General features: G+C 44.0%; 2 protein-coding genes and 1 long non-coding RNA gene across 11 annotated transcripts; 2 read left to right on the top strand and 1 right to left on the bottom strand.

Annotated features, from left to right (window-relative positions):
- Window positions 1-545: 545 nt before the first annotated feature.
- Window positions 546-10,622, bottom strand: CXCR5 (C-X-C motif chemokine receptor 5). The gene is made up of 2 exons (XM_023941313.2): window positions 8,809-10,622; window positions 546-3,731 (listed from the first exon to the last, which is right to left on the bottom strand). Exons 1-2 carry the CDS (start codon window positions 9,013-9,015, stop codon window positions 2,655-2,657), a joined length of 1,284 nt encoding a protein of 427 aa, XP_023797081.1. The 5' UTR covers window positions 9,016-10,622; the 3' UTR covers window positions 546-2,654.
- LOC147649505 (uncharacterized) lies at window positions 3,342-5,618 on the top strand. Its single transcript, XR_015278898.1, has 3 exons — window positions 3,342-3,456; window positions 4,246-4,341; window positions 5,403-5,618. It is a non-coding gene; the product is annotated as an uncharacterized LOC147649505 (long non-coding RNA).
- Window positions 10,598-24,784, top strand: DDX6 (DEAD-box helicase 6). Of its 9 annotated transcripts, none has more exons than XM_023941311.2 (14): window positions 10,598-10,816; window positions 12,774-13,237; window positions 14,664-14,727; window positions 15,190-15,294; window positions 16,467-16,596; window positions 17,079-17,225; window positions 17,499-17,593; window positions 18,116-18,238; window positions 18,730-18,858; window positions 19,193-19,309; window positions 20,808-20,871; window positions 21,710-21,811; window positions 22,520-22,703; window positions 24,167-24,784. In XM_023941311.2, the coding sequence occupies exons 2-13, from the start codon at window positions 13,038-13,040 to the stop codon at window positions 22,693-22,695; spliced, it is 1,452 nt and encodes a 483-aa protein (XP_023797079.1). In that variant the 5' UTR covers window positions 10,598-10,816; window positions 12,774-13,037; the 3' UTR covers window positions 22,696-22,703; window positions 24,167-24,784. The 9 variants fall into 9 exon arrangements, with proteins under 9 accessions (XP_023797079.1, XP_086717358.1, XP_023797080.1 ...); XM_086861232.1 differs by having other exon boundaries at window positions 10,724-10,816; window positions 17,499-17,597; window positions 18,120-18,238; XM_023941312.2 differs by having other exon boundaries at window positions 10,724-10,816; window positions 22,520-22,699.
- The last annotated feature ends 337 nt before the right edge of the window (window positions 24,785-25,121 follow it).

Below are 25,121 nucleotides of genomic sequence, written 5' to 3' on the forward strand. Positions count from 1 at the left end.
AGTTCTTAACAGGGAAGCCCACTCTGGGGCAAGGTGTGACAGCCATTCAAACCTTGAGGAGACAGCAAGGCTTTTGTTGAGTGGAAAGCAGAGCTTCCTCTGCAGTGAAGGAAAAGTTCCTCTTGCTTTCTCCTTGTCACCATTCAGCAGGTTGGCTGCAGGCAGCTGTGGGAGGAACAATGGAAACTCTTTGGGGAAGGTCTGCCAGCTCTGAGCCAAGCCGTTTCCAGGCTGTCTGAGCGAAATGTAGGTGTAAGGGCAGCTTTCCAGTCAGGTTAGCAGCTGCTGTAAAACTGGGGCAGGAGTTAGTGGAAGCTGCAGTTAGTGGAAGGGGCTCCCTAAAGCAGATAGATAATGTAGGTCTGGACTGACTGAACACAGCAGAGCCTTCTGTAGCACTGGTGAAGGGGAATCTGATGAGCAAGGTGCTCCTCTGAATCCTTTGAGCAGAACTCGTCAGAAAGGTGCCATCTGCCCACTTAGTGCTCTGATGTGTTTCTCTTGAATGAAGTGACACAGTTACAGACAAATGCTTACAAGCACTATACATGAGAGGATGGTGTTTTATTCACCTGTTTATTACAGCTTACCTCAAAACTTCCTGAAGGTTTGTACAGACCAATGCTAAAAGCTATATTAACAGTAGATGTGTAGTCTGTTCACTCTCATTTGAGTGTAGATTTTCTTTTTATTTGTGACCACTGTAAGAATTTTACACTTCGACTATTATTTTTTCAATAACATTTTAATGTGGAAACACGGTTGTCACCATAACCTGCTAGGGAGGTGTTTACAATGCATCTGCAATGGGTTTTCTCACTGGTACAACTGTGGAGAACACAAGTGCAGGCTTAAGAGACTTGCCCTTCTCTTGCCTTCTGCTGCATGTATGTGCCTGAACAACCACAGTCTCTATTACTTGAAAGTTTCATCTTTGAAAATGTGGTGCTGCAGGAAATGGTGGACTGTCTTATACTAAGGTGAGCTTGTTCCTCAAGTCACAATATAAGGTCAAGCTACAGAGATCTCTGCCTGAGTCAGGCTGAAATGTGGCCCCTTCCATTCTGGCTAGTCTTTTTAGCAGGGCTCTTAAGTACCGTGAAGTTCACCTGGGACTGAGCTCTCTGCTAGTGGGAGAAACTTCAGAAGTGAGGCTAGCACAAAATTCCTGCTGCCACAGGAGAACTAACATTGCTTAAAATGTGTAGGGAAGGGTGGAGCAGACTTTAAAGTGTGCTTATGAGGAGGGTCGTGCTCATGTGACATTGGTATGTATGGCTCTCCTACAATTCAGGCCACAGCACTCTTTAGGTACAGAAATGTCATGGAGAAGTGTTGTGGGTCTGCTGCCATATTAAACTGTGACAAGACCTCCTAGGTAGCAGCAGGCTGTCTTGAGTCTGCTGGGGCTTTCCCTCACACCAGTTTGCAGTGTAAGAATTAATGATAGGGAAACCTGCTTTTAAAGTCTTATTTTGAACCAAATTATCATCAAGCTGCCGTGATCTGAGCAGTTTCTGCACACCTGCAGTTCAGGGCAAGATCACCACCCAGGTTTGTCCTCTGTACATCTGGATGCATTTAAGCTCTGAAAGCCCTGTAGGTGCAGATGGAGGAAAAATATCAGAAAGCATAGTGCAAAGCAAAATGCCACATTTCCTCTAGCCTTGCTAAAAATAGAGATATTGTGCAAACAAGCTCTTTCCCTTACTCTGGGGCATTGGGTCTCCTTGCTCTCAGAACTGATAAATAGCCATACAACTAGCTGCCAAAAAAAAAGTTATACCATCGGCCTTACAAAGCTGTGTGGTTTCTCTTCCCTGTGTGCAGTCACAAGACAGAAGCCATCTCATCAGACGGTGTTCTTCCAGTTCTTTCTTCTTTCTAAAAGGAAGACTTTTGCATAGTCAAGGCATTCAGTTCAGCAGCCACCCACAGGAGATCATAACAGCAGTACAACTGATCAAATTAGTGGGGAAGGATGCAACTGGTGTTAGGAAAGGAGTCTGTGACAGTCAAATCAGTCTGTGGGAGGACCTCCTGGCATGAGCTGGGTTGGGAAGATGTGTTATGGCTGGCAGGGGGGATGTCACAGCAAAAGGACAATGTTGCAGTCAAAGTGTCCGGCACTGTATGCCCATGCTATTGGATTGAGCTTTGCAGCCCCCTACCTGCATCTCTCCAGTTGCTATGGCCACTGAGTCCCACAGCTTCCTTTGAGCATGTCTGTACCAATCTGAGCTAGTGAAATGGAGACCTGCTTACTGACATGACTCATTTACTTGGCTGTACTTTTTTCCTTAACCCTGGCACTCCAGTCCTGTGCCTGGCTGTGTGCACAAGATGCCTGCAGTCAATTTTTCGAGGGAGAGGTGGGAATGTCAGGTTCAACCCACTCAAGTTCATCCAGCCCCACAAGAGTGACCACCAGACAGCCAGCATTCACCAACAGCTACCAGCTATCTCTACAAGTATGAGAACCAGGAAGAGCCAAGCAAGGTGTCTGATGGGATTTGGGTGTTCGGCAGCTATTGGACCTGTTTCCTGAGGAGTGAAGAAAGCTGTGGGGATGCTTGTGAAACTTGTACACAGCAAATGTGCCGCTGGGAAAGAAAGCCCCGGGCCAGTGCTGCCCTACAGACAGATTTTCCCAGCTAGAAAGTGGAGATGGAGGTGGTGTTGTCAGACTCTATCCCACTACCCTTCCTTGGCACCTTCAGGATCTCATGCAGGGTGTCCTGGCTAATGCAGCCAAGCTCCTGCAGGATCCGGAAGAAGTCGTTACGGAACTTGACCCCAATAAAGGCATAGAGGATGGGATTGAGGCAGCAGTGTGTGAAGCCAATGGCCTCTGTCACCATGATGGCTGTGTCCAGCTGGTCTTCCAGGAGGCAGTTCTTGGTGAATGCTTCTAGCTTGGTAAGTGTGTTCAGGAAGATGACAATGTGGTATGGGCTCCAGCAGAGGAGGAAGATGCCTGTGACCAGGATGGCCACACGGACAGCTTTTTGCCTCTGCAGGCGCTGGGACCGACACAGTGCCCGGATGATGGCCATGTAGCAGTAACACATGACCAGCAGAGGCACAAAGAAGCCCACGGTGTGGTAGAGGAAACGGGTTGCCAGCCACGCGTTGTTTCCATCAATTCCAACCTCTGGAAAATAGCAAATGCTGTGGTTGCTGTCATCTGTCCAGACTTCCATGAAGATGAGATCGGGTAAAGTCAGAAGCAATGAGCAGAGCCAGACAGCTGTGCAAGTGAGGTGGATGGAGCGAGCTCTTCGTTTGCGGTAGGTGTGGATTGCATAGACAATGGCCAGGTAGCGGTCCACCGCAATGCACCCCAGCAGCATGCTACTGCAGTAGAAATTGATCTTGTGGACAGCACTGAGTATCTTGCAGAGGAACTTTCCGAATACCCACCCAGCCAAGCTTTCCACGACACTGAATGGGAAGGTGAGCAGCAGTGCCAGGTTGGCCAGGGTGAGGTGGAAAAGAAAATTTTCTGTGGTGGTCCGTGACCGCTTAAACCTCTCTAAAATGACCAGGACCAGGGCATTGCCCAGAGTCCCCAACACAAACATCAGCAGATAGATGAGGGGCATGAAGACCTTTCTGAAGGGGTCTCCCTGATTGCCAACCACAGATGAGGCTGGGTCAAAGCAAAAGTAGCCCTCCAAAGAAGGGGTGGTGTTCTCAGCTTCATAGTAGCCACTCAGCTCCACCTGGCTCTAGGGAACAGAAAGAGTCTTGTTAATGGAGGGGAGTTTCTGAATACAAGAACCCAGTCCCTCAGTGGCACTTGACAGACCTAGAGCAGAGCACTCCCATGTCCTGCAGCCCACCTGCATCAGGAGGAGATGCTTTCTGAAGGTGATTATGTTGAAGGCCCCTCCACTGCCAGGAGGTGCAGCAGGAGGTGGAGCAAGTTTTCTCCATCTATGACAGCGAGGGCTGCTCAGTCTGTAATCTTTAACTGGAGTATTTGGGGATGTTTTGGTGTTGAACCAGATGATCACTTTCATCTTCTAGTTCTTGCCAAGTTACCTGCTGGTGAATTTGCTTTCTCACATAGAATGGAACCCTCCTCTACCAGCTTTCCCAATTTTTCCCACCCATTTCTGATAGGGACCACTTCTATCCTGCCTGCTGCCTGTTGTCAGGTATAAAAGTGGTAGGATTCACCACACCGCACATCTGTACCTCAAATTCTGTGCAATGAACCTGTCCCTTTCTTCTCCTCAGAAGCCTGAGAGCTGCCTATGATAGAGCAAGGAGAGGTGGGGTCAGCAGCAGCTGTCCTTGGAGATTGCTTTCCACACACGCAGAGGAAGGTGTGGGGTAGGTGTTCGACACAATGGGAGGAAAGCCTCTGAGGTGCTATAGCGATAGGAATAGATGATGGAGAGAGAGATCTATTCTGTTGATAAACCTTTCAGTTCTGAATTAATTGCAGTCAGAGCAGGAAAGGGAAGGGAGAACAACACTCAGACCCCAGGCTTCCCCCAGCAAGGGAAGCGCAATAGAGCCGCTGCAGATGTGATTTGCCCTTGGCTTGCTGTATCTTCTTGACCAGCTTGTATTCAGGCTGTGGGCAAGTCTCAAGTGCTGGAAAACTGGAATTCTACTCAGGATGAGCTCCCTGGTGGTCGTGCTTCAGCTGGCCTTGCACAAAAAACAGTGGAGGAGGCTTGTGGCAAACTGAATGTTAGTGACAACTGGGAAGAGCTCGGCAGCAGTCACCCTGAGATGCCCCACCCACACCCTCTCTGGAGACCTGAGCTGATGAGACTTCAGTGTTGACCACAGCGGAAGTCTCTGCTAATGCTTTCATACCTTTCACTGCCAGCTGCAGCCATTTGCACCTGCTGTCCCTTCCCTCATCAGCCAAAGTTCCTGTCCAAAAATACCAGCCCTGCTTTACACAGTGCTTTTGGGGTTTTTTGCTCACCCAATGGGCTACTAAGCAAAATTACTGTGACCAGCCTGGAGTTTTGTGCTGTGCCTAGCTAGGTGATTTATGTTTCTTCTCCCTCAGGAAGCTTTCCCTGGGTGATGCACTGGGTGACTCTGCACATGACTGTGGGGGGTAAAGAGGTCACTTGGCAGCAGCAGGGCTTATCTAAACTCCTCTGATGCTGAAACTATCTGCATGGTTCCAAGAGGAGCCTGGGTATGCTGATTGGGGCATAAGCCAATGGAGCATTACCAAACTCTTAGCGGAGACAGCTAGTGCAGGCAGTCCCCAAGCAGTGGATGAGTGAATTCACCCCAAGGGTGAATGAGTCCTTGGGAAAAGTGTGGAATAACCCTGCCCAGCTCTTGCTAATGTAACTGGGGGCTGCAAACCTTTGGTGAGAAGCATTTTGTATTAACAAAGAACTTTTATTTTTCTGGTTTAGGGTGTGATTTTGGAGATTGCTGCAAAAGACAAAAGCCTTAAGAAATCTCTCCCAGTTATTTTCCTCTCCAGCTTGAAAGTATTTCCTGCCTACTCTGTACCCAGACCTTTCATGAGGGATTACCAACACACATAGAAATCTGTGATGTTGGCCAAGGCCAGAACCGTGAACCTCCCTGAGAAAAAACAAAATAAAACAACCTAAAAACCTTTGCAATTTGGTGTAGTGACCAAACCAGGCTGCTCAGGCTGTGGAGGTGACTGTGCTGAAAGCCCCAAACAGACTGTATGTTGGAATGAGAAATTTCACTGGGAAAAGGTCGGACAATTCCAGCTTTGAAGGCAAAAATGACGGAAAATGGGCCGGCTTTGCTGGCTGGAATGTCAGTCTGACCTTGGAGTCATGCCAGCACCATTGATGGCAGTGGATGGGCAGCTTGGGCAGTGTTCAGTGGCTTTGCTGCTGACCAGTTTCCAGCATCACCTTGTATTTGGAGCCGGAAATGCAGAGACTGAGTGCCACTATCAGACACCATCTGATTGCTGATGGTAGCAGGTAGCGAGGGCTCTTACTGTAAACCACTTGCTGTGGGTAGGGGAGGTGTGTGCAGAGCTGTGCTTGAATCGCCCTCGCCTGCATCTCTGAGCAGAGCAGCACATGTGGGTAGGAACGGACAGAGATGAGTTGGAGACAAATAAAAGAGGATGGAAAAATCAGAGTCTGGGCTGAGACAGGAAGGGCAAGGATGAGAGATGCAAGAGATGCACTGAATATGACAAACTGAGGTTTCTGGGGACTCTGCTGCAATTCTAGGACTGGAAGTGGGTGGCTGCCTGATCTAGGATGGGATAAGTCAGCAGTGTGCATGCAGAGGGACCTTTGTACAAGTCTCCTGCATGACAATTGCAGCAGATTTGGATGTGGGAAAAAAAGTGGTGTCTCTGTAATAGAGCAGTCAAGTGCATGCCTGGTAAAGCCATTCCTGTGTGCTTTTTATTCAGGGATCCGTTTACCCCCTATAACCTGCATCACAGAGTTATTCAGGTCTCTGTGTGTCAGCTATTTTTCTCAGTTCCCCACAACTGTCAGTGACCAAAATATTTGGCTGCAGAAGAGAAGCAGCTTGTGCACTGTTACAGATTTTCCATGTGAATCATTCCCTTCTAGTTAATGCCAGGGCTGGGAGCAGCACATTTCATTCCAAAACCTTATAACTGTAATTGCCCACATCAGTAAAATCTACTGATGGAGGTTGTGCTCGTGACTTCTCCAGGGGCTGAACCTGGGAAATCCAGGAATAAGATCAAGGCCTGTGGAAATACCATGTTACTGCAGTGTAGCTGCCTTTATGCTCTTGAGTTGTGTTGGTCCCACTGCAATGAAAACTGGTCTGAGGAACCTCAGGGAACCTGGTGTAGATCTCAGTGGTTCTTCTGCAACTGGTTTCTTTTGGTTGTTTAGTCTGCAGCTGAGGAATGTTAGCGGGCAAAGCATTTTTGCTATGAAGAAACGGGGTTATCATTTTGGGCATGGTACTTTTCTGCAAGGTTACAGTCAAATGGTCTCATACGGTATCAAAATTTAGGTGAGGCCCTCACTGTATTCACTGTGTAATACTGAAATAAATGCCCTTTTGCTGCAAATGTTCTCATCATTTATCTTTCCATAATTGCTCAATTGATTAAACAGTCCTCTCTGCACAAGGCAGGGGTTGTGTTGCCACTTTGACAAGACACTTTGGAGGCCTTTTTTTTTTCCAAATCTCTGTGGGTAGGTTGCTGCTACAAGCATTGAGTTATAAGTAAAGCAACATATGGCACCACCAAAGCAAATACAGTGATGGTCATGTGATATCTGCAGCCTCCCTGTTCCACGGAGGGAGCCAAATCTGGGAAGCTGCCAGGAGACAGAGGTGGGAAACAACATATGTCAAACTGCCAACTGCAGAAGTCTGAGAAAAGGTCTAAAACTCTTCCTGCTGTGGCACCTGACTGTGGGCATTTAGTCCTAAAATCAGCCCTCCCAACTCTCCTCCCCCCTCTCACATGGGGTCTCCTTTATGATGTAAAAGAATTCACAGCAGAGATGAAATCACTAGACTGAGGATTATGGGAAGTTTTATATGCAAAGAAAAGGATGTGGAAAAGGTTTGAGTTTGGTTTTAACCTCTCAGCAAATTTTAGCGCTGCTGCTGAGCTTCAACAGAGGTCAGGGAAGGAAGTGTCTTTCTCCAAAAAAGTTTTAAAGGAATGATTACCATTTGCAACGAATTTTTATACTGGATGAATCAGAAAAGAAATAAGGAGGGTAGGGCTTGCTCCCCCATCTCCTTGCTCTTCCTTGGTGTGTAGGAAAAAGGAGGAACGGAAAATTTGGTAACAATTGAATCCAACATTTCTCTTCTTGGACTAACTAATCCTGAGGTCTGCTGCAGGGAGCCACTGTAGTAAAAAAAAAAATTCTGAGATGCAATATTTGAAAACCAGGGTAATGATAATGCTGCTGTGTCCTTTCCATTGGATAGCACAACATACTCTAAAAGGTGCAGCTGCTCTTTTTCACTTGTAAAGACTGGGAAGAGAACTGTGAGGTAGAATACCTAGTGTCATCACTCCTTGCTAGAAGACATACTTGCAATTTATCTTCCACTCTTTAAAACTCTCCTCTTGTAAATATACTGCATATTCCCCTTTCAGCAGAGCATATATGGAGCCTGTATGTATGTGGAGCCATATGTATGGAAGCCTGTATGAGGAGCAAGCCAGCAGTGTGGTCATACCAAGGGTTTCTACATATGGAGAGAGAAGACTGGGTTTGTATTCCAGTTGTGTAAGGAGACCAGATAAGGTGTACAGAGCTTTGCACACTGTGTACACCATTTATACCACTGAAGGCTGGTGCAAAAGGTGCCTGGCTCAGATTAAATGTTTTATGCCTGCATTGTGCTAATTAATGGCTGTGCAGAAAGCAGGTCTGCAGGGAGCAGAGGCTGGGACAGGCTGGCAGCACAGGAAGGGACCATTGGAGGTGACTCTCCAAGTCAGTCACCTGGCCCTTTGCAGAGACTCTGGTCTGTGTCTTCATGCAACAACAGTACTCAGGCTTAGTGCTTGCCAGCAGAGGTCCTGGTATCTAGGCAGCTTTCCCCAAAGGAAAGCTTCCCTGGATGATGGTGGCTGTAGCCACACTATGCTGGCTCTCTGCTGTCTCAAGCAACAGCCTTGTACTTGTGGTCAAGTCTGGACTTAAGGGATGCAAGGACTGATTATGCTGGCATAAGAAAGGGCTTAAGCTCTGCCTCTGCCAACAGGAGGGTTACAAGATGGATGGCCATAAACCCGGCCTTTCAGCCCACCCCAGCTCTATCTGCCGTCCCTGTTACCAAGCAAAGCCAAGCCCAACTCACCAAGTCATAGGTCTCTGACGAGTAGCTGACAGGCCCCATGGTTTGACGGGCAAGATCTGTCTCTCCTGCAGAAATTTCTATAAAAGTTCTTTTCTGGGGTGGAGTTAATAATTTGAGTAGAGAGGGACACAGAATGTAACAATAGAGTATTTGCAAGGCAAATGAGCTCCAGGCATAGAGTGGCCTGATTGATGTAAAGATTAGCATCCAACTTTATCATCTTTTTATGAGTGTTGTAAGTTGATTTTTAAAGTACAGTTTGAAGAGTCCATATTCTTTTGGTCTATACAACAGAAGATCCAGAACATCCTTAGGTCTTCCCTATCAACCTTCATGCCTCTTGCCCACAACTGTCCTTGTTCCAGGTGGTCTGAAAGGCTTTGAAAAGCTCTGTGCCAAGGACTACCCTTACCAGAAACCTCCTGGATCCAGGCACATCTCCAGATGTGCAGGACTTTGAAGCATGGGTATGATCTGTACGGTCATCACCCTCTGCCTTGGGGTCCTCCTGCATGCTTTAACCTCAGTGATTTGTGGTTGTCTTCTGCTCCTTCTCGTGCTGCTGCTTCACCCCTGCTCCCCATCTGGGCTTGGGGGAATGTGAGGTGCCTTGCACAGGACAGCAAGGCCTTGGCAGCTGCTCTGCAAGTCTAGAGCAGGACTAGCAGGGACTGGGCAGCTTGACTTCAAGAGGGTAGCAAAGGATAATCAAGATGGGAAATCAAGATTTTCTCTGCTCGGGGAAATGGGCATTTTGTTCAGTGATGTCACAGCGGTAGACTCACAATGACAATGCCTCGGTCTGGGTCAGCCAAGTAGGATGGCATTGCAGCTGGCATTTTGGCAGCAAGCTTATCCTCTGCAAGGATCTGAGGTGGTTTGACAAGGCCAGTTCTTGTCCTCCTCTTGTCTAAGTACAGCTGCACCAAGCTCTCTCTATCAGCAAGGATTCTGGTGGGATTTTGGACAGGTGAAGAAGGAGGTGGTGTTAATTCTCGTGAGCACTGTTGGATTACAACCACTCCTCCTACTCCTTAGATCCCGACTTGTTGGGTACCTGCTGCCTCGAGGATGTTGCTATCCTCCCACGCCGTGAGGCCCTTTGTATGCACCTGCATGTGCTCATCAGCCTCTGGACACGCTTTCTCCTGAAACTGAGAGGATGCAGGGCAGCAAAACCGTAAGGAAGCTCTCACGGTGCCTCACTCACAGGGAGAACACAGACTGAGCAAGCCCTGTCCTGAAGGCCATACTGCAAGGGCTGAGGGGTAAGGTGAGGAGTGCGGTACCCCTGGGCCCGGGAAACTGAGAGGTCAGGAAATGTTCGCAGTCAGCGAGAACTGGAGGGTGGAGCCTGTGCCTTTTGCAGCTGAGGGTGGAAAAACAAGCACCTACAGACAGCTGTAGATGTGAGGAACTAGATAAATCCAGGAAGGTCCTTGTCCTTTTGCATGTATTTTGGAAAAATATTTGAAGAAAAATTTGTCTTCAAAGTAGTAACTGCTAACATTACATTCCCATTGTGTCTCGGTTTGTCAAAATCGCTAAGTAACGGCTGTCTAAAAAAATGCTAATTCCCAGCCTGTCACGATCGGTGGTTACGACTCCTACAGGCTGTGGCTCAGTCCCTTATTCTTATGTTTGTGTTTGCTCTGTTTTAATGGCTACATAGCGAAGCCCGTTACGTTTCCAGGCGTTTTCTTGCCAAACAGTGTTCAAAGGGAAGGGCCGGGTCTGAGGGGGCGGGACGAGCGGCTAGCATTGCGAGCGCGGTCACGTGGATACAGCACGCTGGGTGGGACGTGACGCGTGGCGCACGTCGAACGTACGTACGTACGTACGTACGTACGTGGTACGTGTGGACCGGGGCGGTGCCGCCCGCCGGGAGGGGGAGGGCGCACGGGAGGAAGGAGGAAGCCGCCATCTTGGAGCGTCGAGTCGCCATAACAAGGCACCGGGGGAGCGAGAGGATTTTGTACCTGGGCGAGGGGGAGCGCGGCTGGTGGCGGTGAGCACGGGCCAGGGCGGGCACGGCTCCGTGGGAACAGGGCGAGGGGGCCGCTGCCGGCGTGCCGTGCCTCGCGGTCTACGGCGGGAGCTCGGGCCTGAGCGGGGCCTGGCGGCGCCGCGGGCGGGGCGGGGACGCCCGGGCTGGGCCTGGACGCACCGGGAGTGGGGGAGCTGGGGACCGTGGGGGGCGGGGCCGGGCGGCGCTCTCTCCCCGTCTGTCCGGGCGGCAAACGGTGGCCGCTCCATTGTTCGCGGGCGGGAGGTGTTGGTGTGGCGCAGCTGCGATCGGCGGGCGGCGCCGGGCCCACCGCTCGGCTTCGGGGCTCCGCAGTGCGGCCCGGGCTCACCGGGCACATTAAGCATCTCGAGAGCTCCCTTTTTGTGCCGGGCCCAGCCTACGGGAAGCACAGGGTCCGGAGCTGCTGCCCCGGCCTCCCGCCTGCGCCCGGAGAGCAGAAATATGCGACGGCGGCCCTTTTTGGTTTTTTAGTCCGTTGGTTTGCGAAATGGTGGCGTCTCTTTTATCGGAACGGGACGATTTCTTGAGTTCCGTGAGGCTATACGTTATTTTTAACTTCTGTTCTTTTAAAGGATAGTTAAGAGCGTGAGGACATAAGGGACTGAGAGGCTTCATTTCCTACACTATTGGAGAACTTTTCGACGTTGGTAGTCGGATCTCATTGGCGTCTCTGACTGCCTTCGTAACTCGCCTGGTTTTTACGAAATTAATGGCCAGGAGAAATAGCTCTTCGAAGATGCCTTGAAAGTTCACTAGCAGAAAATCCTAGTATCGCAGACTTTAACATTTTGCTGGAAGCTAGAATTGACACACTTGAAAACAGCTGGGAAGTCTGAATTCCTTTTTTAACCCTCTTAGAATGGTCTTCAGTGTGCCTTTTTATTCACTGGGAAAACACGCATTTTGCTGTGAATGCCGAGGTTAGGAAGCAGTTTTTCCCTTTGTGTTTTTCCAAGATGTAGATGCTTTGTGGTAAGAAAGCACAGGCAAGCCTACTTTTTGTTCCAAAAGATTTTGGACTAGGGACTTTTTTCTCCCTGGTATTATCCTAAAGAGTCTTTAGCTCTGATCCATGCTTGCTTTATGTAAGGGGCAGACTTGTCTTTCCAGAGTTTTGCAAACTTTCTGTTACATACAGAGTCAGTATTAAATCATGTGTATGAAATGTTATCTTCCAAGTACCACATAAGTTGTTGCTGAGAGCAGGAAGGTAAGGTCATGAGCAGGAAGCTGAATAACCAGCAGCATTACTGCCTCAGTTCAAGCTCAGTCACTTGGACTCAAAGAGGCAGCTGCTCTCAGTTCAGCGTAATGTTGCTGTTTCCTTACTGTTCTGAATAGCCTTAAATCAATACCCGGTTGAAAACTGGGAGTAAGCTGGTAGAGCGAGCATTTTGGGTTGGAGGAGTGTAAGCTGTTGGTTTAGATTTACATAATTTGTATTTTCCATTCAAACCGAGTAGGGCAATCGGAGTAATGTGTAAGGGTTTGTCAGTTCTAACTGGAATGTCCGCTTGATTTTGTAGTCTTGCTTCCTGTCACAAGCTTAATGCATAACATTATTGTTCACATCTTAGGGCTGATTTTAGGGCTGGTTGGCTGCATCCCAGAAGTGAGGGAATTTGTGGGGGAATTGAAGAGCCTTCAAAGCAGTTAATACACTATGGGATAGTAGGGGCAGGTAATGGAAGGTCGCTGAAACTACAGCTGTTTGAGAGGTTTTCTTTGGTGGTTGAAGGTATTAGGCAACACTTTATAGAAAGGCAGAAAAAGTTTGATGCATGTCTTTATAATTATCACTGAGGAAACAAAAAACCAATTACTGTTATTGCACACTGCCTGGGAAGAAATTTTTCTTAAAATACAAAAATAAACTGATGTGATTTATGTAGACAAAAATCCCCATACTAATTGTTATTGTCTGCTTCTCTTTCAGATTGAAGCAAGTGAATTCTGATATAACTCAACTTCAATAGAGGGCTTTTTTTAAAAAAAAGTTGTTCCACAGTGCATCAGAGCAAGTTACTGCTTTACTTTTGAGTGACTTACAGGTGCTTGCCTGCATTGCAATAAAGGACTCATATATTGAGCAAGACTTATTTATCTCTTCATTTTGGAGAGTCTAATAAACTGTTATTACAGTTTCTGTACTGACTTTCAAAGTTTTGAAGTCTAAAAAGACATCTTTAAAGATAAAAGCATGAGCACGGCCAGAACAGAGAACCCTGTTATAATGGGTCTATCCAGTCAGAATGGGCAGTTGAGAGGCCCTGTAAAACCCAGCGGGGGCCCAGGAGGTGGAGGCACACAAACTCAGCAACAGATGAACCAGCTGAAAAATGCCAGCACAATCAATAATGGCACTCAACAGCAAGCACAGAGTATGACCACCGCTATTAAGTAAGTGTTTGTATCGGCTCCCAGAAAAGGAGTATTTAGAAGTCGTGTATGGGAAAGCATTCTTGGATTGCCATTTGGAAAATACTGTCTGCTGTTGTTTTGTGACATGGGTGGTAAGAAGTGTCCTGTGATGTATGTTATGAAAGAAAGCTGTATTCCCATGGGCAAGCTTCTCTCCAACAGTGATTGTTGTGAAAATCCAACTTGATGCTGTGCTTTTCTGAGTGTGAGCCACTGTCACAGGTAGCCCAGCTTTAGAATCCTGTGGTTTTTGTTTGCTGGAAGTGGTGCAAGAGGGAAGTATGAGAGTAGGAAAGAACTGAACTGACATTTAAGACTGAAATGCCACATGGTCTCAGTGTACTTGTGTATGCCTTTCCGTTTGTTGCACTTCTTTCTCATGGTGAGAAATGCTTTAAAGTCAGTTATCTTTTGTCATTGATCTGAAATAGTAGCACCTTATCTCCTCATTGTAATGCTCTGGCTTTAATTCATCAAAGCCTGATCTGAGAGGATACAGTCCCACTGTTATATCATGCTCCCATCCAGCTAGTTTTGGAATTTCTAAAAGGTGCAGAATACTTGGACGGTATGGTAATGTGTTGCTTTTCTTTTTTTTCATCCGTGGATCCTCCTCCCCCTGAAAATTGGCTTTTATTTTTTAATTATTTGTGAAGGAAGTTCCAGCTCTCCTCAGAGAAAGTGTGATGGAACACTCAGGTTCTTAAAATCTGCTTAACTTGCCCTGTTCCCACCCCACTTTTTTTTTTTTATTATTTTTTTTTTATTTTTTTAAGTGTTACATGACTACTCTAATGAATGTAGTTAATTAAATTCATCAAAATTCACACAGAACTTCCTGGGGCTGGTGATGAGGAGGACTTGCTCTCTGCTCTGCAGTGGCTTTCAGAGAGGATGGGTATCTAAATTTCACTGAGAGCAAACAACATTTGATCAACAAGTTGAATGATTGCTTACTTAGTTTTTTTTCACCAGAAGTGTTTTTCACCTTTTCATGCTACTTGGGGATTAAGAACGGACGTTCCCTAGGCAAGAGAATTTTTATTTTAAGTCATGAAATATTCTTGTGTGGATTTCTTATAGCCAGCTTCTGTTATGTGACTAAGTCAGTGCTCAGTTTAAAATCTGTTCTACTGTTTAGATTCAGTGCCCTAAAAATGGGACTTGAATCATGACTGGATAAAGATTTCACAGATTGATTTGGCAGACGGCTGATTTTGTCTGTTTACAGTTTTCTGCCTGTTACATGCTGCTTAGCTCAGAGAAGACTTGAGCTCATATGTGTAGGTGCCTTTAGCTTCAAGGAGGTGAAAATATTGCACGTTCATCGCTATATCTAAGAAAATAAAATGCACAATCAAAATATTAATTATTTAAAATATGTTTTTATTTTATTTTGCTATAGACCTGGTGATGACTGGAAGAAGACTTTAAAACTCCCTCCTAAGGATTTGAGAATCAAAACTTCGGTAAGGATGGTTGAATTGTAGGAATAAGTACTAAATAAAACTTGTGGGAGAGCTTGCAGTGGTAAAATACTTGTTCTGAATGAAGGCTAAAAAGTAGTTCAGCTCCTGCTGTTTTAAATGAAGAATTAATTTGTTCTCAGCTGCTTGTGAGTGATGGTTCTCTTGGAAAACTCAAGAATGGAGTTCACTGTGGGTTTTTTACATTATTAGTATTATAGCATGACACAAGCAGTATCTGTGTCATGCGAGGCAGAGGGGAAGGTGTCCCTGTGTACACTCAGGAGCTGTGTTTGGCTCTGAGAAAGCAAATGTTTCCTTTGCCACTGTAGGATGTTGCATGAGTTAATGGGAACTCCCATATAGTAATTTGTGCTCTTCCTGTACAGGCAATTTCAAATCAATCTACAGCTGCAGGTTATATGACCTGATCTTATGGATGTGCTTATTTTTTTGATTATTCAGGACGTGACCTCCACAAAAGGAAATGAATTTGAAGATTACTGTTTGAAACGGGAGTTGCTGATGGGAATTTTTGAAATGGGCTGGGAAAAACCATCTCCTATTCAGGTTGTTTGCAAACAGACTACTTAGATGCTGCTTTTAACTTCTGTAAATGTATTGACATTGTTACGTCTAAATGTCCGGTACTTGTGCCATCATTGGGGAAAACTGAAGCTGTGAATGAAAGAACTTGGGAAAAGCAAGAATTTCTAATCCCCAACTACATCACTAAGTCATTCCTTCAGTGACTTAGTGATGGGACTGCCTTACACTTCTGGAGAAGTTAATTTGGATTTTCCTTTAAGTGCTGGAGGTGTTAATTTGTTAATTCTCTGTTCAGTAACAGCTTTCACATAAGTAGTCCCAGGGGTTCTATACATTTTCCAAAACTGAGTTACCATTGGCTGTGTACCTTCAGTTGTTAAAAATGTAATTATGAGTTTATCACAGTGTTGGCTCTTTTTATTGTAATCTTGTGGAAGAAGAGTTAGGAAGATTGTGGGAGAGAGATTTATATCTTAGCAAGTTTCCTTTTCTGTATGTCCTTGTTACTTTTACTTTTAAGGCTTGTAGGACAGAAGGTTGAACTCTCTTTTAGTTGGTCTTTCAAGGTTTATCACTCACACAGCTCTGCCACCTTGTCTCTTTAAGGCATGCAAAAACTATGGCTTGCTTTGTTTATAAACAGATTCTCATGATGCTACCTTTCTAAAAGGCTGAGATTTCTTTAGATGTTGCTGAAAAAGGTAGTAAAACTAAAAATACATAGGGCCTGTGTTTGGATGGCTGAAGATTTTATGAGAAGCATATTACAGGAGTATAGACATCAGAATCACATGGGCTGAGGTGGTTTTGATGTTCAGACATAGGTGGGAATCTTCTTCCATAGGAGGAGTTTGCTAGTGACTGTCATTGTCCCTTCACTTTTTTTTCCCCCCCTAAGTTTTCACTTTTTCCCTATGTTTCAGTATGGTTCTATCTATGGTACCTGATCCCTTTCTTATGATCAGGCAAGATAAAAACTTCTAAGTGTATTGGGGAACTCTTTACTGGTGGGTTTAACTTTTTCCTGTTGTGAGTCTGTCCTGCTTGTATTTGCAGGATAGTAATAATAATGGTCATGAAACAGTCAGATTTCATGTGATACTGTTAGTGAGGGTAATTAGATCTGGTCAGCCTCTTCAGTGAAGCATGGGTTATGATTAATTGCTCATGCACTTTCTGTCCTTTCATTTCAGGAGGAGAGCATCCCCATTGCTTTATCTGGTAGGGATATCTTGGCTAGAGCAAAAAATGGAACAGGCAAGAGTGGAGCCTACCTCATTCCTTTACTTGAACGGCTAGACTTAAAGAAGGACAATATACAAGGTCAGTTGAGATGGATCTCACTTAGCTGCAGCCAGGTAATGGTGTCAGTCACTACATAAGAGACTTGAATCTAAAACTGGTTAATGAAATTGGGCAGTGTAGAATAACTGCTTTTACTTTCAGAGAAGGCTAATGGGGTGTGATGGAGGGGAGGTGTAATTTGCAAGGTCCCACAGTTGCTTTCAAAAGGTTTAAATAGAAGAAGGCTTGTAGACTTTTCTGTCTTGCCCTGGAAAGTGGGTGTGGAATAATAAGCAAGCATACTGGCTGGGATACTTGTGCAATGGCAGCATCAAGAGCTGGAGAACCCTTGCATGGAATTTGTCTTGTCAAAAGCAGTATCTTGTTCAAGATACCCATAGTGGAATTCCTAAACTATGCTTTTCATTATTTTACTTCATAAAGTTTCTGTCTCCTGTGAGCATGAGTATTTAAGATACAGGTTGTTACAAGTAACTCACAGTGATGTTTTTAACTTGTAGCAATGGTGATTGTTCCCACCCGTGAACTAGCCCTGCAGGTCAGTCAAATCTGTATCCAAGTCAGCAAACACATGGGAGGTGCCAAAGTGATGGCAACTACGGGAGGAACCAATTTGCGAGATGACATAATGAGACTTGATGATACAGGTCAGAGCACTTTAGCTACACTAAGGTTGCTGTTTCTTTGTGGCTTTTACAATGTGATAATGGAATTTCTGCTTGTTACTGTTTGCCTGTTACAGAAGAGACTACAATGTCTTGTTTGCTGTTCCTATACTCTTGTCCTTCTTCCAAAGTGTTCATATGAAACATGGCCATGAATGCTGGAAGGAAACGCAGTTTTACATTGTGGGTTTTTTTTGTTTCTCTCTCTCTTTTTTTTTTTTTTTTTTTTTTTTTTTTTCTCTTCTAACTGTACAGTGCATGTGGTGATAGCTACCCCTGGGAGAATTCTCGATCTCATCAAGAAAGGAGTAGCAAAAGTTGAGCATGTCCAGATGATAGTATTGGATGAGGCAAGTTGCTTATGTTAAATGTTCTGGGATTTTAACACCAAGTTAAAGGAATGATATGTCTCAGTGAATGTCCTGGTGCACAGCAGAGATTCAAACTTGCTTAGAGACATTGTAAGAGCTTCTCTGTTTTCCTCCGTGAAACTGTTTTGAGAGTAGGAATTTTTTGCATGTAAATCTTTTAAGAAAACAGCCTAAGATTTACCTTTCCTGTCTTTGCTGATGCAGAATAGTAGAATAACAGTATATTCTGCAACAAAGGAATGCATTTTATTTGGTTTCTGTTTATAATGAGGCAGCTGTTCTTACCACGTAATAAAATTGTATATAAAATTGATTTATGAACATCCACTAGTGCACAAGCTTCTGAGTGAGAGAGAATATAGTTGCGTGAAAGCTCTTGGATGACTCTGGTAGAAACCCTGGTAACTGTTTATTTTTCCTTCCCCCAAATGTATAGCTGCCAAAAGAGTAAAATCTTACACCATTATTTTAACTTGCTGATTATTACTTCCGTTGTTACAGGCAGATAAGTTGCTATCCCAAGATTTTGTTCAAATAATGGAAGACATTATTCTCACGCTACCTAAAAACAGACAGATTTTGCTCTACTCAGCCACTTTTCCTTTGAGTGTGCAGAAGTTCATGGTGAGTGGAGATGCATCCATGTAGTTATGGTGATGGTGGTGACATGGCACAGGAAGGATGCGAACGAGTGGTGCATAGCTGTTAGTGTTTGGTTTTTTAAATACATCTAAACTTCACAAGTTTAATCTAAATCAGCCAAAGTCTAGGACAGAAGTTTGAAAGCAGTTTTGGACCTGCAGTTGCATTAATGGGAAGCTAGGTATGTGCAGTTTTTTGTCTGTAAGGTGCTGTTTTCCACTTTGTGTATTACTTACATCATCTGTGTGGATTTGCTTGTGGAGTGTGCTGCTGTTTGGCCTGCTCAGTCACCTTGGATTTATAAGTAATCATTTGCAAAAATTTACCCACCCTGTTTTCAGCATAGCATGAAGAGTGAGTGGCTAAGTAGTGCATCCTTGCCTTGGAGGAAGTTAAGTGTGGTGTTTAGTGGGAACTGCTTACATTGTTTTGCACATAGATCTGCCTGCTTTATCAGTGTCTTTCTTTTTCAGAATTCCCATTTGCAGAAACCCTACGAGATTAATCTGATGGAGGAGCTGACCTTGAAGGGAGTTACTCAGTACTATGCCTATGTCACTGAGCGTCAGAAAGTGCACTGCCTCAATACACTCTTTTCCAGGGTAAGGAGTAGGGCTGTATCAGGAACATACCAGAAGCTTATTCCCTCTTGGAACCAAGAATAAGACTGAGTGTTTCAAAGGCAGCCTAATGAAAATTTTTCATTGTCAAAATGTGTTATATATCTGAGGTTAAAAATGCATGCTTCTTGCCCAGCATCTCTGTGTTGTAGAACTTTCTTAATTATTTTCCTTCCTACACAAAAGTATATCTGATGTAAATTACCAGCAGCCTACCTGCTGTGCTTTCTTTCTGGAAGGGATTTAGACATCTAAAATCTGGGATCCTCTGTTAGTAAAATGCTGCATTTATTAAGAACACTTTTTGTACATTCAGCTCCAGATTAACCAGTCGATCATTTTCTGCAACTCCTCTCAACGGGTTGAATTGCTAGCCAAAAAGATCTCCCAGCTGGGCTATTCCTGCTTCTATATCCATGCTAAAATGAGGCAGGTGAGTATGAAGTATGTTCCACCTCACCCCAGGCTTTACTGAATAGCTGAATTAAGTCTCATGCTTTAAGTTTGCATGTTCTTCATAACCTGAGATATGTATTGCTTTGCTATAGGTTTCGTTTTAGATCCCCACTGCCAACCTTCCCCCATCCCAGCCGTCTTTCCAGACTGTTCAGTGTATAAGGCCAGTTGGTATTTGACTGCTTCAGGTCAGGATAATTAGTCCCAGTGTAAGCACAAACTGCAGCCAAAAGGCACAGTTCTCAGGGCTGCTACCTTGCTTGACAGCATGGGGAGCCAGGGTAGAGCATACACTGTTACTAACTCAGATGAAAATGGGCCTGAATTAAATTACAAAAACCCCAATATGTAGCCCACTGAGTGCCCTGTGTGGCTTTGCAAACAGTAATCTTGCACTGTGACTGCAAGGGAATCTGGGAAGTTGAGGAGGTGGGTTGGATCAAACCTTTTGGTGAAAGCTGTGGGTTGTGTCTGGTTGTGGTGGACTTGTGGTCGTGGTGTAGCTAGTGAAAAATGCCATTGCAGCTTTTATGGTGCAGGAGGTTTCTGCTAATTGTACAGTAGCTCATACCCCCTCTAGCTTCACACTATTAAAACATGTCAGGAGGCTGAAGTGATGCATGTAGAACAGGAGTACTTTGAAACATATTTTTAATTTTATATGTAAACTAGTCTAGCTTGCTGCTCACGCAGCTGGCAGGCAATGCCAATGGTTGCTGGGCCAGATGCAGAGCAGTAATTAATTTGAGCAGAAACAGAAATGGTGGTGTTACTGAGAAACAAGAGGTATAGAAGCATGTTCCTTGATGTCTGATTTTTGTACACTTTTGATCAGTCAGTAGATGATCTTTTGGCAAAGTGCAGCTGTATTTTTGCAGAATGCTTCAGCTTGTTCACTCCCTCTCTAAATTTCACTTAACAGTGATATTACTTAATCTTTGTGTGGCCCAAAATGAGGTGTGTGTGAGAGGAGAGTCTTCACAGAAAATTGACTCATCACACCCCTAATTCTGAATCGATAGTGAAAAACGCTTCATACAGGAAAAGGAAGTTACTGCCAGCTTCAGTTTTTAATGGATATGTGAAATTTGTCAAGGGCGAGGCTGGAGTAAGACAACACTCAAAATATCAGTTTAACTTCCTTGATGTGATTTCATGTAACTACCTTTAGATAGTACTTTTCTGAGATGGTTTTGATGCCACCATAGGATATTTTAAAATGCAGTCGGGTAATTGTCTTTGTTGAGAAGTGGGATTGAGACCCTGTAGAGTTAGTTCTTTAGAATATATGGTAAGGAGTGCTAAAAAATATGTACTGGCATCTTGTTTCAACTCAGCTGTACTCTAATGAGGAGGAGAAATTTACAGGATTGAAGTTGAGTGTTCCTGTACCTGAATACACCTGAAAGTAACAGCTGGTTGGTTTGTGGGTTTTGGTTTTTTGTTTCTCTTTGTTTATGTGTATGTATTTCCAGGAACATCGCAATCGTGTATTCCATGATTTCCGAAATGGCTTGTGCCGCAATCTTGTTTGCACTGGTAAGAGGTCCTAAACGTTTTCCTGTTTCTAAAGTTTGTGATAAAAAGTGCATTAGCCCAGGTATTGTACATGTGTTAACCGTAATAAACTGAAACAGGATGTTTTGATAAGATGTCTTTGTCAAGCCTGCATGTGGCAAGGTGCAGCACATGGAGTTTCATCTTTTGTGAAAGTGCAGCTTGCCAACAAATCATTTTACTGCACTAGTGTTTTCTGTTTATTTTCACACGTGAAGGTTCCCTGATTTGTTGGGTTGTAAACTTGGATATATCAGTAGAGCTGTGGCTATGATCATGTGAAGTTTTGCTGAATTCACTTTTTCTGAATACTTCTGTAGTTTTGACTGGCCTGTGTATGATCTGAGTTCTTTGTTGTACGGCCTGTTTAGGCAGTACCGGGCAGTGTCTGCTATCACTACATATGTCTGGGCCATCTTAAGAAAAATTGCTAGAATCAGAATAGAAGTAGTTGAGGTGGTGGAATGTAGTTCAGATCTCAAGTCTGTTGTGACACTGGCAGTGCACAATTCTGTGTGAAGAGATGTGTAAGTGGAACGGCTCCAAAATAGTGTAACATGGAAAAAAATAGCTTTGTGGGGGTTTTTATGTGTAGATGTGCAAATCTGGTGGTTTTGGTTGTTGTTCTTACATTATTCATGTTTGTAATGTATACAGAGCAAGAGGAAGCTGTAACAGGATTGTATGTAAATTGTCTTTAATACAAGGAAAGCTTATCTCGTAAAGCAGTGTTAAGCACTGTTGCTCTTTACACCGTAAACACTGTCAGTGTTTGAGCTCATTGAAATTAACTTTCTTTGTGATCTGGTTTGTCTTTCAGATCTGTTTACCCGAGGTATTGATATCCAGGCTGTGAATGTGGTGATAAACTTTGATTTCCCAAAGCTGGCAGAAACTTATCTCCATCGAATTGGCAGATCAGGTGAGAGGAAAAACCTGTTTTAGGTGCAACATTGCTGATGCTTTTTAGCCTTGAATTGGCTTTTGTTTTTTTTTATTACAGTTCTTGAGAATAACCTTAGATAGTTTTGATTCTTCTGACAAATTTATTTTTGGGTATCGTTTTATATGGCTAGCTTCACTGAGAAGATTATCTGAATAAAGGGCTGTTACCTTAAAACTGGCCTGAGAATCTAATAAAAATTAAAAAAGGCATATCTTGCTTTTATCTCAGGAGACTTACTATTGCTCCTTTTTGCAGTTTGGGGAAAATTCTCAGCTTCAGAGTGTCTCAAGCCTAGAGATTTGTGCTTTCTTCTGCATGTGTTTTGAGCTACATTTCTACTGTCTGGGAATCAGCAAAATACGCCCTGAGGATAGGCAATAAACAAAGGAACTCAGTGTAGTTGAACTTTGTAGTTCAGGTTTGTTCAAGAACTCTCAAAGACTTTTTGTTGGTAATTATCCTGGAGCTTTGGTCAGAGCGTTTTGAATCTCCTGAGTTTTCTTACTCCTACAGCGCTACAAAACTTCTTTCCAAAAACTGATGTGAAAAGTGTAGAGACCTGTGGCTGGATTTGTTTTTCACATCACAGAATGATACTAACTTCACCTTCTGCAGACTTCTTTTCTGTCAGTCCCTATGTTAACTCAGTCCAGTTCAGGTGTGTGTTTTTGTTTTTTTATCAAGGTCGCTTTGGTCATCTTGGCCTGGCCATCAACTTGATCACCTATGATGATCGATTCAACCTGAAAAGTATTGAGGAGCAGTTGGGAACTGAAATTAAACCCATACCAAGCAACATTGACAAGAGCTTGTATGTGGCAGAATACCACAGTGAACCTGTAGAAGATGAGAAACAGTAAACATGTAGGTATGTAAGTGCCTTGGTGAACAGTGCTGTGTTGAATAACAGGAATGTTGTCAGTGTTACCTCAGGGAAAGAGGGAAGCTGATGTGATGAAAAAGCTCTGAAAGCAAGGCTTTGAAATAGAATGGATGGAATTCAATGGATGTGCTGAAGGTGGGAGGGGAGAGATGAGTATTTTTTTAGTTGTTTTAACTGAAATGCTGACCATATGCTAAGGAGGCCAAAAATGGGGAAAAGGGAGTGGGGAATGGTGTTGGGAGAGGCCAGGATGGACTACTAGTAGCCTAATGAATTCTGTCTGTATTGCCAAGCTGAAATGAGAAATTGGTGAGGGGCATAGAGGAAAGTAGTCCTCCAAAAGGTGAGGAGATAAAATGGACGGTGGTGAGAACAGCATCAGTAGAAGAGTAAGCACATCACCATCCAGAAGGACCAGGTTCAAGCAAAATGCCCTGCCTCTTTTGTATCCTTTGGTTCATAGAATTCTTGGAAGTGAACAAAATAGGGGGTGAAGCTGTAATTCATCTTTGTTGCCACTTGAGGTCTACATAGTTTCAGAAGAAAATGAGGTTTCAGTGTTGGAGACCTAATCTAAGTGCTCCCTTTCTGATCACTGTCTCAGGAAAAGCTGCTGAGTTAAGTCCTCTTACAGGAGGATGACTTGCCCTCAAGCTAAATGGCTGCAGGATGACGATCTGATCTCAATTAAGATGTTGTCATGCAAGATCCATCACTGCAGTTTGGGCTAAAAATCATTTTTATGTGTACTCTTCTCAGAGGTCAGGAGTTAGAAAGACAATACCAGTGAAGCTGCTGAAATTCTTTTCAGATGACCAAAACTAAAGAAGTGGCTGTAGAGGCAGACTGCTTGATAGCTTTAAAATTAACCTATGGTTCCTTCTTAGAAATCATCTAAGGATAGCCCTAGATATCCTATATAGCCACACCAAGCTGGCTTGAAAGCTTCTGCTTTAATGGTTGAACCATCTCAGTGTTTATAAATAAATAGAATACAAAACAGGTAATGAATATGAAACAGGCTTTTGGGTGGTATTCCTAAGGGGAATACTGGGACCTTGCCAGAGAGCAGTTTGCTGTTTCCTAAAATGTAAGAAACCAGGAGGTAGTGATGTTCCGTAGGTACAGAAGGGCCTTAGCAGCACCTCTTTCTACAAAGCTGAAATTGTGATTGAGCTGCTCAATATGTCCTTTGCCTTTTGAGAGCTGTTGCATAGTTAGTGTATGTGATTCATCACTTTGTGTTCTGGTTTTGTATGGAACCGATTTAACTGTTGATGTTGTGGTTGGTTATTTTATTGCTTTTTTCCTGTTTTTTTTTTTCCTGGGGTTTTTTTTTGGTTTTTTTTGGTTTTGTTTTTTTTTTTGGTTGTTGAGGGGGGTTGGTTGGTTTTGGTGGGTTTTGGTTTTGGTAGTTTTGTTGTTGTTTTGTTTTATTTTTTTTTTAGGCTTTGATTACACATGCCAGAAGGTGAAGCCCTATGATCCAGATCTGTGACACATCGTTTCTTTGGGGATACCCTTCTCTTTGTGGGTTTTTCTTCATCTTTTCATTTTGGAACTATGAAGACTAAAGAGCTCAGCCTTTTTTTCTCTTTAAATTTGGCAGCAAGGACGAAAGAAGATAAAAGGAGGAATGTCTTTTTGTTTTTCCACTTGTTTGCACTGTGTGCTGATTGAACATTAGTTGCACTAACTGCTGATTTTAAGTTTTGTTTTCTTTGGGCGGGAGGGACAGCAAGGGAAGAAGAGAAACCCTGAAAAGAGAAGAATCTTGATGAACACGAGCTTGTCTGCTATTTCAAATTCTTTAACCATTGACTGAGTGCATTTCAACTTCTCCCTGGTTACTCATCTGTTTTTTAAGCTACAGAGCTTGTTACTTATTCGTGCAAAGTGCCTTATGCTATGAGACCATTCAGAATATCACCTTTCTGACACAGCCCAAGGAATCAACATATGTTTTTGGTTTCAGGTCAAAGTTCCCCTCTCTTCCCCTTCTCCTCCTTCCCATGTACTCAAGCCCAGGGCTGGGAGGTGAAATATATTGATTATTGGTAATACAACTTTCATCAACTTTTTTTTTTTTTTTTTTTTTTTTTACTAATTTTTTTTTATTGGAGGAGTTGATATGCATCTGCAGTTCACCTAAAATGTAAATATCTGTATTTAAAATGAAACCAACGTAAAATCTGGGCTGATTAGGTGCAGCATCATAGCTCCAGAAGGAAAGAGTAGGCTGTGATCCTTTGCAGGAGCCATAAGAAAAGCCCTGTGCTCTAGCAGAACACTAAAGACTGGTTTCCATGAGTCTTCATTAGTAGTTACAGCACTTGATAGGTAGACTTGTTTCAGAGCCATGGCCCTCTTTCTTCTGGTGCAGTGTGTCCCATAGAAAATCAG

The sequence above is a fragment of the Cyanistes caeruleus genome, chromosome 23 (genome assembly GCF_971803275.1).
Source record: "Cyanistes caeruleus chromosome 23, bCyaCae1.hap1.1, whole genome shotgun sequence".
In the NCBI taxonomy this organism is placed as follows: domain Eukaryota; kingdom Metazoa; phylum Chordata; class Aves; order Passeriformes; family Paridae; genus Cyanistes; species Cyanistes caeruleus.

What these genes read in the sequence shown, in the direction of transcription:
- CXCR5 (XM_023941313.2), bottom strand. Translation starts at nt 9,015, where the DNA reads ATGCTAATCTTTACATCAATCAGGCCACTCTATGCCTGGAGCTCATTT. An exon ending in CGTCAGAGACCTATGACTTG is followed by an intron (nt 3,732 to 8,808) that starts GTGAGTTGGGCT and finishes TCTGTTCCCTAG; the next exon opens with AGCCAGGTGGAGCTGAGTGG.
- DDX6 (XM_023941311.2), top strand. Translation starts at nt 13,038, where the DNA reads ATGAGCACGGCCAGAACAGAGAACCCTGTTATAATGGGTCTATCCAGT. An exon ending in TGAGTGTGCAGAAGTTCATG is followed by an intron (nt 18,239 to 18,729) that starts GTGAGTGGAGAT and finishes TTTCTTTTTCAG; the next exon opens with AATTCCCATTTGCAGAAACC. An exon ending in CCGCAATCTTGTTTGCACTG is followed by an intron (nt 20,872 to 21,709) that starts GTAAGAGGTCCT and finishes TTTGTCTTTCAG; the next exon opens with ATCTGTTTACCCGAGGTATT.